This window comes from Moschus berezovskii, chromosome 15, assembly GCF_049115385.1.
Source record: "Moschus berezovskii isolate FMDL1 chromosome 15, NW_MosBer_1.0, whole genome shotgun sequence".
NCBI classification, from domain to species: Eukaryota; Metazoa; Chordata; class Mammalia; order Artiodactyla; family Moschidae; genus Moschus; species Moschus berezovskii.
Window position 1 is genome coordinate 19,583,127 of NC_142474.1, and position 14,610 is coordinate 19,597,736.

The window sequence follows — 14,610 nt, forward strand, 5'->3', positions numbered from 1 at the left end:
AATTGCTTAGAATACTGAACCTAATAATGTGCAGCTGAATCAGAAAATTCAGCCTAGTTTCTAGAAAGGGGTAAGTTGGATTCATCCGACACATTTATGTTAAATAGAAACCTTTTTTTTGTCCTTATTGGGAAGTAAAAATATTTTTTCATTTTAAATCAAAAATATCTATTATGGAGCAGCACGAAGAATGAGGTTGAATTTTTAATATTAATATGAGATTTTAAAGAAATGTTTACAGTTAGAGAGGTTTAGGCTATTCACTGTTACTTTGCTGTAGAAGACTTATGTTGAAAAGTTTTTGAGAAAGATGGTTTAAATATGGGAGAAGATTAAGTTGGTTGGTTGAAGACATAATACTAAAGGAATTAAAACACACTCCTTCCCCCTTTTATATCACTGTTACCCTGTCACTGATATAAACCTCTCAGTTCCCACCTCTTCCATGAAGCCTTCAGGCTCATCTAGGCTCAGAGCAGGCTGTGGCATGCTATTAGGCCATAGTGGACACTTCCTGACCAAGGTCATGGTCACGTTATTTAGAGACTTTGACTATGGCATGGCTAAGAGTTCTTCAGTGCAAAAAAAATGGCTTAGCCCCAGAAGGGATCCAGAGGCTGTTTTGTTTTGCCCTCTGGCACAGTATATTCACTTGCTTGTAGCATCATTCATTGATTTCTGACTAAAAGCATTGTCAGTCTGTCCATCATTTTGTTGATTGATGGAAACAGGTGATGGAGATGGTGGGGTTAATTGCCCCGCTAAAGAGGCTGTCCCCACCTTTGCACCTTTTCCATGTATGTTTGCTTCACCTCCTACTACCTGTATAACATTTCCCCAGTTGCCAACCAGGCCCTAGTCTTATCAGGCCGAGAAACCTGAGATCCTCTTCACACTAAGTGGGCCTTTTGAGGCCCTTAGACTGACTCAGAGTCCAGTAAGCCTCCACTCAGGTCAGCCCTAGTTCTTGTGGACTGCCTGAAAGGCACTGCGGTAAAAAGTTGTCTCAGCTGAACATGCCTTTCCTTTCTCCCCACAGAGGTAACCAGTGCGGTGCAATCCAAGCGAAGAAAATCCAAGTAAACAAGCTGGACGACGACTTGATATTTGTAAATGTGTGTGAATTTTACAAAAAGCAATTTTGAGCTGTGACTTTTTAAAAATCCATTTCTGTACAGTTATTTTAATAACGTGGTCCTTTTCCTAGTCCCTGCAGCCTGTTTCGTAAAGTGCAATGGGGAAAGCAGAGTTGTTGAACCATTTTGGTGTTGCAAGATGAAGTTCAAGGTTTCTAAAATGTTGCCATGTATTGAGAGGAGCTAATGCGATTATGTTATTAGTTTTCACATTTCCTAAGCAGCCTAGAGTACAGGGTGAGCATTTTTAGATCTCTAATGATGTATTGTGCCGTGGAAGTACTGTGTGTGAATAGCAGTAGTAGGGCAACAGGAAATCTCATTTGGAAATGTTGTAAATAATTTTATTATATAGTGTTTTGGATGTATTTGTTGTAGAAATGGACCAGTGAATAAAGAGAATCTAAGGGTTTGTACAATGTGAAATACTGAATGTGTTAAATAAATGTCTTTTGTCCTAGAACATAAACGTATGTTATTGGTAAGGGATTATTGGGTAAGCAGGCTCTTTCTTTGGACCGTAAGTGAATAGGAACAGCCTTCTTTGTGAATTAGAATTCCATCTTGTCCTCATTACACTTGAGATGCCCATCTGGGAAGTTGTGGAAAATGAACATACTTGTGCACTCAGCTCATTCCTTGGCTTTGGAAAATTAGCTCTTTTTAGCACTGTACCAGGCACTTTGATATTGGTCAGATTTCTTTTGGTTGAAAATAACAGAATCAACTTAGGATCAAAGTCACCCAGGATCATCTAGAAACGGGAAGCAATCAGCAAATCAGACGGCACTTTTCTCTACCTCTTTCATCTGCTTCTCCATGTACATGATTGCTCCAAAACAAGCATGTATATACCTCCTCCATTCAAGAGAGAAGCCCAGACAGACCAGCAAGATTTTTTGTAACAGCATCAAGAATCTAGCCCAGTTTAGGTCAGATTTCTAACTTCAATCCATATCTGTGGTTAGATGGAACAGCTCCCAAATAAAAGTTGTCATTTTGCATTATGTAGTTCAGAGATACCCACTGTGTTCCACTCTTTGGCTGCTCTGTTTCTAATTTGCATCACCATGGCTTGGGGTGACTTACAAACATGCCTAGGTTTCTCCCTTTCCTGGCTCTGTCCTTACATTAAAAATTGTGGTCTCTAAACCAGCTGCTTCTGCTCCTCTCCTACCCCCAACATTCAGGGGACATCAATTCTTCAGGCCTTGTCTTGATCTTGGTCTGGGCCCCAGCCTTCTGCTATGTCTCCTATAGCTAGACATATACTCCATCCCTTCCCCTGCAGTGGCTCCATAACCCAGTGCCTGAGACCCAAAGAATGAATTGGTGATTCTCATGTTCTTATTGTCATTTTTTAAAACGTGTCTTGCATTATAAGGATTCTCTGAAAGTAGTTATTTCTGAGTCACACCACATTGTCTGGCTCTGTCACCAGCAAGCTCATCTACCCTCTTCCTCCCCTGTGTGACACACACACAATCAGAACCAAACCCAGCCTTATCGTAACACACTATGTCAGTACTGTGTTTGAGATTGCAAAGTGCTTCTCCAACTTTAGCTCTACTCAGGAAGAAAGCATAATGTGCTTTAAATAGATTTTTATTTGTTTTTCTTTATATTAACTTTTTTCTCCCATAGAGGAATAACATTACAATCTAACAATCAGAATCCTGTTACACACATCCACAGGCATGCCACATGACCAGGCTGAGGTGGTTGTGTCCTCGAGTCTGTCAACATGTCACAACGTGGTCACCCAGAGTCTCCTCTTTTCAGCCGGTCTCAACACACAACACCCAAGAGGGATGCACTCATCTTACTGGTTCCACCTGGAACCAGGGGGCAGGGCAAGAGGAAAGATACAAGGGGCCATGTTATGTCTGCCTTCAGTCCCCTCACAGAAAGCCACATGGATCTGAGGAGTCATCCAGGAGCTCTGGTGGGGTCCTCATTGCAGCTGACATCATGTGTCAGAGCAGACTACCAGGGTTCCAGACGGGTCAGGGAGCAAGCATACTCCAAAACAGCAGCACACTGCATTCATACACACGTGGTACCCTGGTGGGGCCAGACTGGCAAGAGCTGGAAATGACACCCAGCTTGAAGAGAGCTGTATTGGGAAATTACTCAGATGTATTGGGGAATTACTGGAAGTTGTCCTTTCACGTAACTGGGACACACTCTAGAAATGGGTCCCTCTCACCTACTGAGTTTTGGCAAAGCGCTGGTAGTGCTGACATTAAGTAATACAGTCTGGAACAGACTTCTCCAGGGTCTTTGAAAACATCCATAAAGACAGACTCTCTAACCTCCTCCTGTCTGAGGTTGCATAGGACTTTGTGAGTTCTGGTTCCCTCATGTATTCAAGTTCTGTGGTTTAAAAAAAAATCCTGAAGCATGCTCAAGGTGAAAGGCACATACACAGTCAGTACAGTATGACGAGGTCTGATGCTTCAGGAGTCAGACTAACAGGAGACCAACTAGTGCTGGTTCTTAGAGATCTATACACAATTAAAATATTGCCACACTCAAGCTACAGAAATCTATAGGAAAGTAAAAAAATATGAGCCTTGCAACCAGCTAGGTGATGATATTGGAGGGTTCTAGAACTACAGAAGCCTTCAGTATTATGGGTAAGGTAGGGGCCTTCCAAAACTGGAGCCAAATGCTCTAACTCACTTTTCCCCCACAGAAGGAAAAGCCCTGCCCAGAACTGAGCCTAGGCTCCAGCTGGCAGCAAAAGAGTAGGCAAGAAGTGCTGAAGACCCTAAGCTGGCTGTGATGTAACCAAGGAGTAGCTGGAAGAGTCAGAGACTAGGTGGTAACCTTGGGGAGAGGAGCAAGGCTGTCAACTACTAGAGCCCTAGTGGACCAGTATGGGGACTTTGAACTGCTTTATATTGTAAATGTGGTTTATTCCCTTGTGTAGGAGACCCCAACAGGGCTTCCTCTGTCCCCATCCCAACATCTGTAGGACTACCCCCTCCCTTATCCATACACCCCCCCATAAGGCCTAGGGTTAGCAGGTCAGGGAGGGCAGCTGCCTTTGCCCTCATGGAACTGCAGAGTTTTCTCTAAACTTCAGCTTGGCCATGAGGCCTAGAAACCTAGGACTGGAATGAGGGGGAAGACCTATGTTAGTATGTAACAGGAAATATTAAAAATTTCAAGGAAGAAAGAGCACACACTAGAAAAGGACAGTTAGAAACAGGAAAGGAGAAGCAACTCGGGGCATCCCAAGAGGCTGTTGCTGGTGTCTGAGCCCAAAATTCAATCCTGCTGTGAGGAGGAGAAAGCTGACGGCCCTGTCCCCTGTGTCTCATCCAGGTATCCAGGTCCCCTCTCCCAGGTACTTAACTGGAAGAGAAGGGAAGAGGAAACTGTAGGGTACCTATTTCTCCCCAGCAGCCTAGAAAGGGAGAGAGCCCTCCCTAAAGGCCCTGAACCTGGGTAGGGGACTATGGGGATTGGGGCAGTGGGGCTCCTGGCCTCCTACCAAGGACTGTTTATTAGCCATCCTGGCAGAGTGTGAAATACCAGGCCAGAGGCAAGATAAAGGCTGAACTGCCATTCTTAGGATGGCTTCACCCCACAGCTTGTCCTCCCCACCATCACCATTCTGCATTCTTATTCTGGGGTGTGTCTTTCCCCTGCCTAGAATCCCTCCAGCCTGCATCTCTCCTAAGCTAGTTCTAGCACCTTGGGCATATGAACAGATATCTAGCATGGCAGGGCTTTGCCCAGCCTTTACTGCTAAGTTGACATGTTGCAGGTAAGGGCAGCAAGGTACTAACTAAGCCCTTCAGACACAGGGATCTGCAGAAGGTTTGATTTCAGGAAGAGATTTGGGAGGTGAATTATAGAAAAGGGATGAGGGAGTAGACTCCAGGCTCCAGCTTGAGAGCAAGGCTTGGCCTCTCTGAGCAAGCACAGTGTGAGCCCCTATCGTGCCCTGCTCCCTACAGCATCTCAACCCGTCTGACCTGACTGCCTTTCCAATAGGTTTCCTCTTTTCCTCGATTCCCTCCACTTTCTCCCACTAACTCACATTTCACAGTCCTTTCCCACATACCTTACCTTTCCATGCCTGAGCAACTTCAGGGAGCCTAGCCTCCAGAGGAGAGGGAAGGGGGAGACTAAAGGCAGAACCCTCTAGTCTCACTGGGAGATTCACTGAGTAATAAGGGAGCAGGAGTGAATGCAGGTCCAAACATTAGATAGAGTGAGGCTTGTAAAGTGGGAGCTGAAGGTAGGGAATGAGCCAGATATGAGACTGGAAGAAGACACTCTCAGAAACAGGAGTGGGCCGGAAATAGAGGACTGGAGAGATGGGGATGGAGAGTGTCAGAGCAAAGATCCAGAAGGGGAACCAGAGAAGGAAAGACCGACTGTCAGTGGGGGAGATGGAGGATTAGATGCCAGAAGGGGCCAGAAGGTGAGAGGGTGTATGGAGCGGGGCTCGGGGGGCGGTTTGCGGAGCGGGGTGAGGGGTGTGTTCAGAGGCCGATTAGAGGATCAGAGAAAGGGAAGCAGGAGTGGGAGAGAGGGGCGATTAGCCCACCTCACACACTTAAGAAGGGAGGCTGTGGTGTCCAGCCCGAGGTGGGCTGCAGGCGTCCCCTCGATCAGCACACTGGCTGCGTCGGAGGGGCTGGATGGGGTCGGGAGTCAGCGAGGGGTTTGCGGCACGGCGGGTGGAAGCTCAGTAGTTGAACTGGCGCTGGCAGGGCTGGTAGACAAAGCTGCCCTGGTGCTTGGGCCGGCGCGGACGACTCTCGCGGGCGCGGTTCTGCCGCTGCACCACCTTGGCGCTCAGCGCGTGGCGCTCGGCCCGCTGCCGGGCCCGCTGCAGCCGCCGCGCCTGGCCCGCCTTCTCCAGCAGCGCAGCCCGCGCCGGCAGAGGGGCGGCGTGGTGCAGGGCCCTGGGTTCGCGGCGAGCAGGCGCCAGCTCCCTGCGGGGAGAGACAGCGAGTCAGTCAGGGCTGGACAAACCGAAGGCAGTGCTGGCACCTCCCACTTGTCTCCGCACCCTCTGCAAGGTTTGGTCTCTACTCAGAGGGGGGCGCCCAATGCCGGTCTCGTGGGTACCAGCCCTTCCTCCAAGCCACCCCGGAGATGCCTCCTCGGTCCTAGCCTCTAAAACGGGTAAATGTGGCCCCGTGAAGGCTCAGCTTCAACTTCCAATTCGACCTTGGCATTCTGTCCCCTACCCCCACACCTCCTTAGCGGTGCGGCCTCGCCCTTCCAACCTCTCCAGACCCCAAGCCTCTGCTCCAGTCTTTCTCAAGCCCCGCCCCAGCCACGAAGCCACGCCTCTCCCAATCTCAAAGGCTCCTTTGCCTTCAGGCCGAGCTACATCCTGGCCCATCGGCCCCGCCCTTTGCCTCGAACACCCGCCTCTAAAGGGTTCTCCCGGGCAGTGCCAGGGGGTTCCAGGGCTCCAAGACACTCCTCTCTAGGCCTCCAGGCTCCGCCCCCGGCCCGCTCACCCGTCGCTCGAGTCTCCGTCAGGCAGGGCAGCTTCGTCGTCCTCTGGATGCGGGGAGGGAAGGCCAGGCTCTAGCACTATGGTGCTGCCGGTCACGTAAACGGACATGCTGGGGTGCTCGATGAGGAGGTCTTCCAGGGGGCTGCTCTGGAGGCGGGCAGGCCCGAGTCCAGGCCCCTCTGCAGTAAAACAGGCCGGAGGGGTAACAAACCAGCTTTCATCCATCAAGGAGGGTGCAGGCGGAGGGCGGCCTGCAGGGGCAGCGGCGGACCCGGGGCTGGGTGGAGCTGGGAAGCTGTCTATGGGTTACGGAAGGAGGGGGCGCAGTGGGGAAACACACACACAGACACACACACACACCCCGGACACAATGGGACAGGGAGAGAAAGGGCATCGTTAGTCAGACCCGCAGCCCTACCAGCCACACCCACGGGGCACCCATAAGTCTTGACCTGCTGCCCTAGGGCGCATGAGGTGTGGACTGCAACACCTCTGCCAGGAGAGAGCTTGCATAGGACGGCGCTGTTACCCCTACCTCCAATGCTACTGCCTCAGACCCAGTTTGCCTTGGGAACTCCCCAGTCCCCTAGCAGCTGGACTACGTGCCCTAATGAAAACTTCACAGGCTCAGGAGTCAGTCCTGGCCCCAGACTCACCGGGCAGGTCAATGATGAGCCAGCCATCCACTTCATCCTCCTCGGAAACAAAGGCTTGGGGGCAGTCGGGGTCCTCGGCAACAGGTGGTGGGGAACTGAAGAAGAGGCTGGTGAGGCGCTGAAGCATGGTGGGGGAGCAAAGAGGCCTGGGGGAGGGGGATGGTCTATGGCAGTGCAGAAACCTGTGAGGTAGAGAGGAGTCAGAGGTACCAGGGACTGCTCTCCCCGCAACTCCTGGTTGGGGATACCTTCCCCAGCACCCAGAACATTGATAAGAGTTCAATGGAAATGTGTGGGAAAGCTCTGCCCTGTGTGTGTGTGTGTTGTTTGTTCACTTTCTGCTAAGTCAGCCTGCCTTCAGGCTTTTCTGTTTTTTGTATGACCTTAGAAGTTATTTAATGTATCTGTGCTTTAGTTTTCTCATCTGTCAAATGTCAAGAATAATAGTGTCCTCCTCTCTGACCTTAAAGGAATTAAATGAGCTAATAATAGTATCCTCTTTTGGGCTCTCATGAGAATTAAATGAGCTAAACACAAAGTGCTCAGAACAGTACCTGGATACAGACTAAGCATTCGATAAATTAATCAACTAGTTTGTTATTAATAATTGTTAATATTATTGCATGCTCTTGGACTGATATACAAGACTCTATCAGGGAAGGTCCTCAAAGGACTAGACATCCAATCAGGACCTTGAAGGGTAAAAACACTTTTCCAGGCAAGGAAGAAATCACCCAATACTGTGATTATTTATCATCATCATCATCATAATATAGCTAATATTCATGTGCCAACTACTGTATTAAGCCTTTAACCTATATTACCTTAGGTATCCTTCACAATAACTCTAGGAAATGGATATAATTATTAGCCCTCTTTTACAGGTGAAGAAATTGAGGCTCAGGGGCATAAGATGATTTGCCTAAAATCTCACAGCTAGTAAGAACAGAGGAAGGATTCTAATCCACGCAGATTTCAGATCACTATACTCCATTGCCTTTGCTGGGTATCTGTCTGGGTTAGGCATTTTTAATTTAGTGACCTGGGACCATGGTCCATGTGTATTTTTCTGAACAGAAGGACCTTGGTTTTCATCATGATTTCCTAAACAGCAGTCCTTGACCCCAGAGATTAAGAATCACTACTTGAGGGGACTTCTCTGGTGGTCCAGTGGCTAAGACTCCACCCTTCCAACTCAGGGGCCCAGGTTCCATCCCTGGTCAGGGAACTAGATCTCACATGCTGCAACTAAGTAAGAGTTTGCATGCCGCAACTAAAGATCCCACATGTTGCAACGAAAATTGAAGATTCCCAGTGCTGCAACTAAGACCCGGTACAGCCAAATAAAATTAAAAAAGAAAAAAAAAAGAACCACTACTTGAGCCTGTGTGGCTTGAAAAGGGCTCACTAGCAGAAATCCCACAGAACAGCTACCATCTCACCATGTGATTACATAAACCTCAATTGTGTCTGTCAGATGAAGGTCCTATTCCCACAGGCCCTCCACCCTCATCCCCACTATTCCCAAGCTCCTGCTCAAGGATAGCATCCCTGGTTAGGGAGGAAGATCAGGTTGCCCGGTCCCAGGGAGACAGCAAGTCAGTGGGAGGTGATGATAGAGGGAGAGAGCTATCAGACCCCAAGAGCCCTTAAGGATGAGGACTGAGGGTTGGACCAGGACTCAAGCCCTCAATCAGTCCTTCCCTGAGTGAAGATGAGAAAGGAGACCCCCTGCTCCAGGAATGGAAGCACCAAGCCTACTTCAGGACTAGACCTGGGTTAGGGGCTGCTGACCAGGCCCTCTGGATGTCCCTAAAGCTTGACTCTCCTGAAGATAGCCAACAGTTTTGCTACTCAGCCACTTGTCACTTTCCTCTAAGGATGTTTCCACACTTTCTATAAAACTCCCTGGGGATACAGTCACACTTCCATTCCCTGGAGGCATTCTACTCTTATTGCAAACCCACCTGGGGTATTTCTATGGTCGTTGCACTTCTTCCAATCCCTGGGTATATTTTTCACACTTGCACAGAATCACCTAAGCTCTACACCCTGAGAGTATGTATACATTTGCAGAGTGGGCTCCAGAAGGAAGTAGTGCCTGGGTGTTGGCCTCACTGGTGGTAGATTTTCAGGGATTATGAAAGGTTGGGTCACCCTCAATCAGTGCCCACCCAGCACAAGCCACATATCCCAGACCATTTGTAGCCACAGGGAGTTAGTGACTCAGTTACCAAAACTTCAGAGAATTTGACCCCTCCTGAAGGAAGGGAAAGACTGGGGCCTTGATGAGGCACACCCTCTTTCCAAGGACCTACTGCCTCATCGAGAAAATGAAAAGAAAGTGAACAGGTGTTTCAGAAACCATGATATTCACCCAGCCCATTTTATAAGCTGAGGATCAGAGGACATAACTCTGTCCACAGACACACAGCTAGATGGTGGCAAAACAGGCCTAGCACCAGGTCACTGAGCCTTCGGTCCAAAGTGTACACAGTCAGGAACCCCTCAGCAAACAATCCCCCAAAATATAATGATGCAGGGGAGATGGGGGAAGTCAGACAGGAGTCAGATTTTGATCAAGTCACTGTCCCTTTCAGGGGGCCCTCTGTCCAGCTATAAAAGGGTCTGAGGTTCCTGGCACCGAGATTCATCCTGCATTTACCAGAGCATCCACTGTGAACCAGAATCTGCTCCAGGCCTCTTCAAATTACAAACAGATTGAGGTAAGGAGGGCTTAGGGCTGGGAAAGCTCCCTGCCCGAGGTCACACAGCGAGTCAGTGACAGAGCCAGAAGTGACAACCTCACCAACCAGCCAGTGCTCGCCCCCTCTCATGACCACAGAGGGAGGCTCCCAGAATTTTTCTTTCCCAGCCCTGCCAACTTCCTGGTTCTCACATTCCCAGTTCTGCTCCTGGGAGAACCATTCCCTTTAATAACTGCAACAGCTGGGCCCGGAATAACACTTGAGCCCCATGCCACCTCTACCGCAGCCCATCTGTGAGCAGAGTCTAGGCTGAGATAGGACTCTTGGTTCAATCCATAGGCCCATCTACTTGGAAAGTCAGAGGCTCTCCTTCTCCTGCTTGGTCTCTGGTACTTCTCTGCGAGCAGAGAGAGGGGAGCACACACTTTGTAATCACCAGCACTAGTCCAGGTCAATCCTTTCTAGCTGACAGCTCTGGGGGTGCAAGGTGAAAGTGATGGTTGCTCAATTGTGTCCAACTCTTTGTGACCTCATAGATTGTAGCCTGCCAGGCTCCTCTGTCCATGGAATTTTCCAGACAAGAATACTAGAGTGGGTTGTCATTTCCTTCTCCAGGGCATCTTCCCGACCCTAGAGATCAAACTCTGGTCTCCTTCATTGCAGACAGATTCTTTACCATCTGAGCCACCAAGGTGGGAGGTGAAGGACAGCCAAACAGAGGGAACTCTCATCTCCACCCCATCCCAACACTGGCCCGGAAGACACCCTGATGCAGCCATTGACTCACCTTTCTGTGACCAAAACAGCTGGGAGGCAGTGATTTTACTGGGCTCCAGAACTCTGAGGTACAGAATGAGGATCGGGGCCTCAAAAGGGGACCCAGTCTCCAGAGACCTCCTGGAAAAAGATCCAGGAGTGAGGAAACCTGGGAGCATTATCAAATTTGGATGGGGCTTAGCCCAAGTCGTTGGATGGCATCACCGACTCAATGGACATGAGTTTGAGTTGGCGATGGACAGGGAGGCCTGGCGTGCTGCAATCCATGGGGTTGCAAAGAGTCCCACACGACTGAGCGACTGAACTGAACTAACCCAAGTAGAGTCTTAGGTGCAAGGAGGATGTGTAACTTGTTATTTATAATAAGCTTCTACTAGGTATGTGCCAGTGGCTAATGCATCCGCCACTCACTAGGGAGGCATGACTAACTAGCTGCACGACCTCGAATAAGCCACTTCCCCTCTCAGGGCCTCGGTTTCTCCTTCCATGAAATGGGCTCTAAGACCCCTCGTTCGGGGGCTGGGAACGACGTCAGCTAAGGCGCCGCACACATGTCAGAGATTAGGAGAATGTTATTATGTTAGTCCCAGGGGCGCAGAGCCTGGAGCCAGAGGGAGGAGATTGCACCACCACCTGGCGCTGCCCCAGCTATCTAGAGTTCAAGCTTCAGGGGCTGCTGAACTTCTGACAACCCCCTCCCCCTACCTAGACCCAGTAGCGCCTTCGGAACCTCTCTCAAGTCTCTCCGAACCTCTCACAGGTCTCAAGCAGAAAGTAGATCATCAGAGGTTTGACCTCAGCTCCTGGGTTAGCCCAGGAAACAGGAGGGCCCTCTGGTCCCGCTGTCTTCTGCGTCCCTCACTCTTGGGCCCAGTTCCGACCCAGCGCCCAACGGGTCACCGGAGGACAAGCGACCCGAGTCGGGAGGGGGTAGGGGGGGCGGTGCCGGCCTTGGTGACGTCTCAAAGTCATATGCAAATAGAGAGACGTCACGGTCTACCGGGCGGGGGCAGCCAATCGGGAGCCCAGAATGCAGCCCCGGCAGCCGCCGGCGGAGACCGACAAAGACCCGGGAACTAGGGGCGCGGGGCGTGTTCCGAGGCTCCAGGAGCCCCCCCAAGCCAAAGCCGGTCGGAACTCACCTGGGGACCCGGGGCGGTGCGGCGGGCCCAGGTGGCGCTGAGGTAGTTGTGAGGCGGAGCGTCCCGGGGTCGACGGCGGATCACAGGCCCGGCAGCATCGCGGGGGCTGGGTTGGGAGCGCGTCGGACGCTCAGAGTGAGTGCGCTCGCGCGCGGGGCTTTCACTCTACAGCCGCCGCTGCTGGACTCACGGCACAAATTGGAACGTTCAAACAGCTGATTGTGACGTCACAAAGGGGCCCGCCCGCCTCGCGTCACCGCCCGGCCAGGCGGCGGCCAATCCGAGGCTGCGGATCCCCCCTCCCCGCCTCCTCCGCGGTTAGCCGGCGAGTGGCTCCCTCGCGGGGATCCCAGACTCCCAGGCTAGGGAAGAGGAGGCCTGGAGAAACAACTGCCGGAAGCTTGGACCGCCCCGCCTCTGGGCGACCCACGGACCTCTCTAAGAGAGAGGTTCGCACTCGTTCCTACGAGACCCCCATCTTCCTGCACACCCTCCGCATCTGTCAGCGCCCTCACCTCCCCCGCCGCCTCTCTTGTCCTTTCACCTGCATCTTACATTCAAGTCCCTCGTCGGTACACTGTTCCCAACTCCACACCACGCTCGTGCACTCCAGCCTCCTCACCACCCGTCTCCCGGCTCTGCCTTTTCCGTCTCCCTTTCTTACCCTTACGTGCTCGCTGCTTTCCCACTCCTTTTTTTCCTCGGCTGGGCAAGCTTAACAGGTTGGGGACAACCCTCTTCCCTAGTTCTAGGGGATCGCAGGAAGTATAGAAGAGTTGGTTAGGCTGACAGAAAAATATTGATGGTAGAACTTGGAGAGGAATTGCTTTGGGCTAAATAAACATTGACCTAGAGAGTACTCTGCACTGGAACGTTTACACATCTTGTGCGTGTGTGTGCTCGATCGTGTCCGACTCTTTGTGACCCCATGGGCTGTGGCCCGCCAGGCTCCTCTGTCCATGGGATTTCCCAGACAAGAATACTGGAGTGGGTTGTCATTTCCTCCTCCAGGGAATCTTCTGGATGGAACTTGCCTCTCCTGCATTGGCAGGCAGATTCTTTACACCTGGCTACCTGGGAAGCCTTTACACACCTTATTTAATCCAGATTGCTACTGGGGCCGGACAGAAAAGTGAAAGACAGGGATTGATTGATTATTAACCCCGATGTACACACGGAGAAACTGAGACACATCTCATGGCAACCCACTCAGTGTTTTCTTGCCTGGAGAATTCCATGGACAGAGGAGCCTGGCAAGCTCTGTGAGGTTGCAGAGAGTGGGACCCAACTGGGTGACTAAACACCACCACGACCACACAGGGAAACAGATACATCTCATGGTTAGTATATAGATTCATACTCAGTGATGCATTCAACAACAACTGTTGCCGCTGCCAGACTATTAGCTGACATTTTTGAGCACTTACTGAGTGCCAGGCATTGTGCCATATTGCTGTATATGTGTTTTTATTCTTCACAACAACCAAAAAGGTGTGTGTCATCCCCATTTTCCAGTTGAGGAATCAGGGTCACACAGTTATAGTAAATGGCAAAACCAGGATTTGAACATAGAGTTCCTGGCTCCAATACTCTCTGCTCTCTACAAGCACCAGATAATCAAAGCCCGAGGGTGCTTCAGTCTCCCCCAGGAGACCTGGGCTTCATCCTTTCCCCAAACTTGCTGTGTGACCTCAAGCAAGTCACATCATCTCTCTGGGCTTCGATTTTCATATCTGTCGAAACATCCAAGTTACCTTTTAGAGATTCTTTCAAAGTCATGACCCTCAGGATTCTTCCAGTCCCATATTCTAGGCCCCCAGTATTCCCAGTGGCCTGAGAAGTGGCTGGAAAGACCGCAAGTACACATCCTCAGCATCTCCAGAGGTTGTGTGTCCTCTCTCAGTAGAGCAGGGCTGGTGGGGATGAATCTGAGCACTGCCCATCTGTCTCACTGGGAGGGGGGGTTGGGGGTTAAGGGAACTAGGCCAGAGCTTCTGCTCTGCTGATAAAATCCTGTCCCAGCCTAATCTGAAACCTCAGAGGGACTCCTCAATCCTAGCAACTAGGAGAAGGAACTGGGAAACAATACCCAGCAGCTTGGGAAAGAGGGGTAGGAGTGAGGGAGCAGCATTTTGACCCTTGGAGTGGTATCCCCAAACCATCCTCATTCTTTGCAATCCTGAGCCTCTTCCCATCACATCTGCTTCCTGCTAACCTCATACCCTCTCTTCACCTTTTGCTGACTTAAACTGGATAATCCCTAATACGCCTCTCTTGTCACATCATTTGCCTGCGCTAAAACCTCCTGTGGCTCCCACAGTACCACGCCCCTTAATATGGCATTTGTGCCTTCCGTGATCCAGCCCCAGTGCTCTCATTTTATTCCTCTTCCTCGCTTACATCCACCTTGTGTTATGCTCAGACTCCTATTGTCTTTTCACTCTCTCACACCCATACTTTTGCTCGCAAAAGCTTTCTCCTGGAATTCCCTGTTCAGGCTTTACTGAATTCAGAGTTTTTCTGTCTTCAAGATTCTACTCACTCCTTCTTCCTCTAGGTCACCTTTCCTGTTCCCACTCAGGTGTCCAGAACTACCTTGATGGACGGTACAATCATTTATTCGTTCAATAAACAGTAAGTGATCATGACTAATTGTGTATATGTGTTTTCCCAAGTAGACTGTGGGCCTCCCAAGGG

The 14,610-nt window shown here is 50.4% G+C and overlaps 2 protein-coding genes across 17 annotated transcripts in view; one reads left to right on the top strand and one right to left on the bottom strand.

Moving 5' to 3' along the window:
• The window catches only part of NCOA6 (nuclear receptor coactivator 6), a 94,099-nt gene extending 92,494 nt beyond the window's left edge, over positions 1 to 1,605 (top strand). For all 10 annotated transcript variants that reach the window (XM_055436038.2, XM_055435985.2, XM_055435966.2 and 7 more), the window contains one exon: positions 1,040 to 1,605. In XM_055436038.2, coding sequence (XP_055292013.2) covers positions 1,040 to 1,083 — 44 coding nt within the window. In that variant the 3' untranslated portion in view covers positions 1,084 to 1,605. The remainder of the gene's footprint in view (positions 1 to 1,039) is intronic.
• A 1,120-nt stretch (positions 1,606 to 2,725) lies between these two features.
• On the bottom strand, positions 2,726 to 12,693 carry TP53INP2 (tumor protein p53 inducible nuclear protein 2). 7 transcript variants are annotated; one of them, XM_055436114.2, is made up of 5 exons: positions 12,578 to 12,693; positions 11,914 to 12,093; positions 7,287 to 7,468; positions 6,632 to 6,929; positions 2,726 to 6,094 (listed from the first exon to the last, which is right to left on the bottom strand). In XM_055436114.2, the coding sequence occupies exons 3-5, from the start codon at positions 7,411 to 7,413 to the stop codon at positions 5,845 to 5,847; spliced, it is 675 nt and encodes a 224-aa protein (XP_055292089.1). In that variant the 5' UTR covers positions 7,414 to 7,468; positions 11,914 to 12,093; positions 12,578 to 12,693; the 3' UTR covers positions 2,726 to 5,844. The 7 variants fall into 7 exon arrangements, with proteins under 7 accessions (XP_055292089.1, XP_055292097.1, XP_055292116.1 ...); XM_055436122.2 differs by lacking the exon at positions 12,578 to 12,693 and adding an exon at positions 10,782 to 10,891 and having other exon boundaries at positions 11,914 to 12,174; XM_055436141.2 differs by lacking the exons at positions 11,914 to 12,093; positions 12,578 to 12,693 and adding exons at positions 10,782 to 10,891; positions 11,523 to 11,544.
• Between the last annotated feature and the right edge of the window lie 1,917 nt (positions 12,694 to 14,610).

Bases quoted from the DNA above. Each gene is read 5' to 3' on its own strand.
- TP53INP2 (XM_055436096.2), bottom strand. From the start codon at position 11,554: ATGATCTACTTTCTGCTTGAGACCTGTGAGAG. The intron at 6,930-7,286 runs GTGAGTCTGGGG...CGTAACCCATAG, and splicing joins GCTCATCATTGACCTGCCCG to ACAGCTTCCCAGCTCCACCC. The intron at 6,095-6,631 runs GTGAGCGGGCCG...CTCTCCCCGCAG, and splicing joins GACGGAGACTCGAGCGACGG to GGAGCTGGCGCCTGCTCGCC.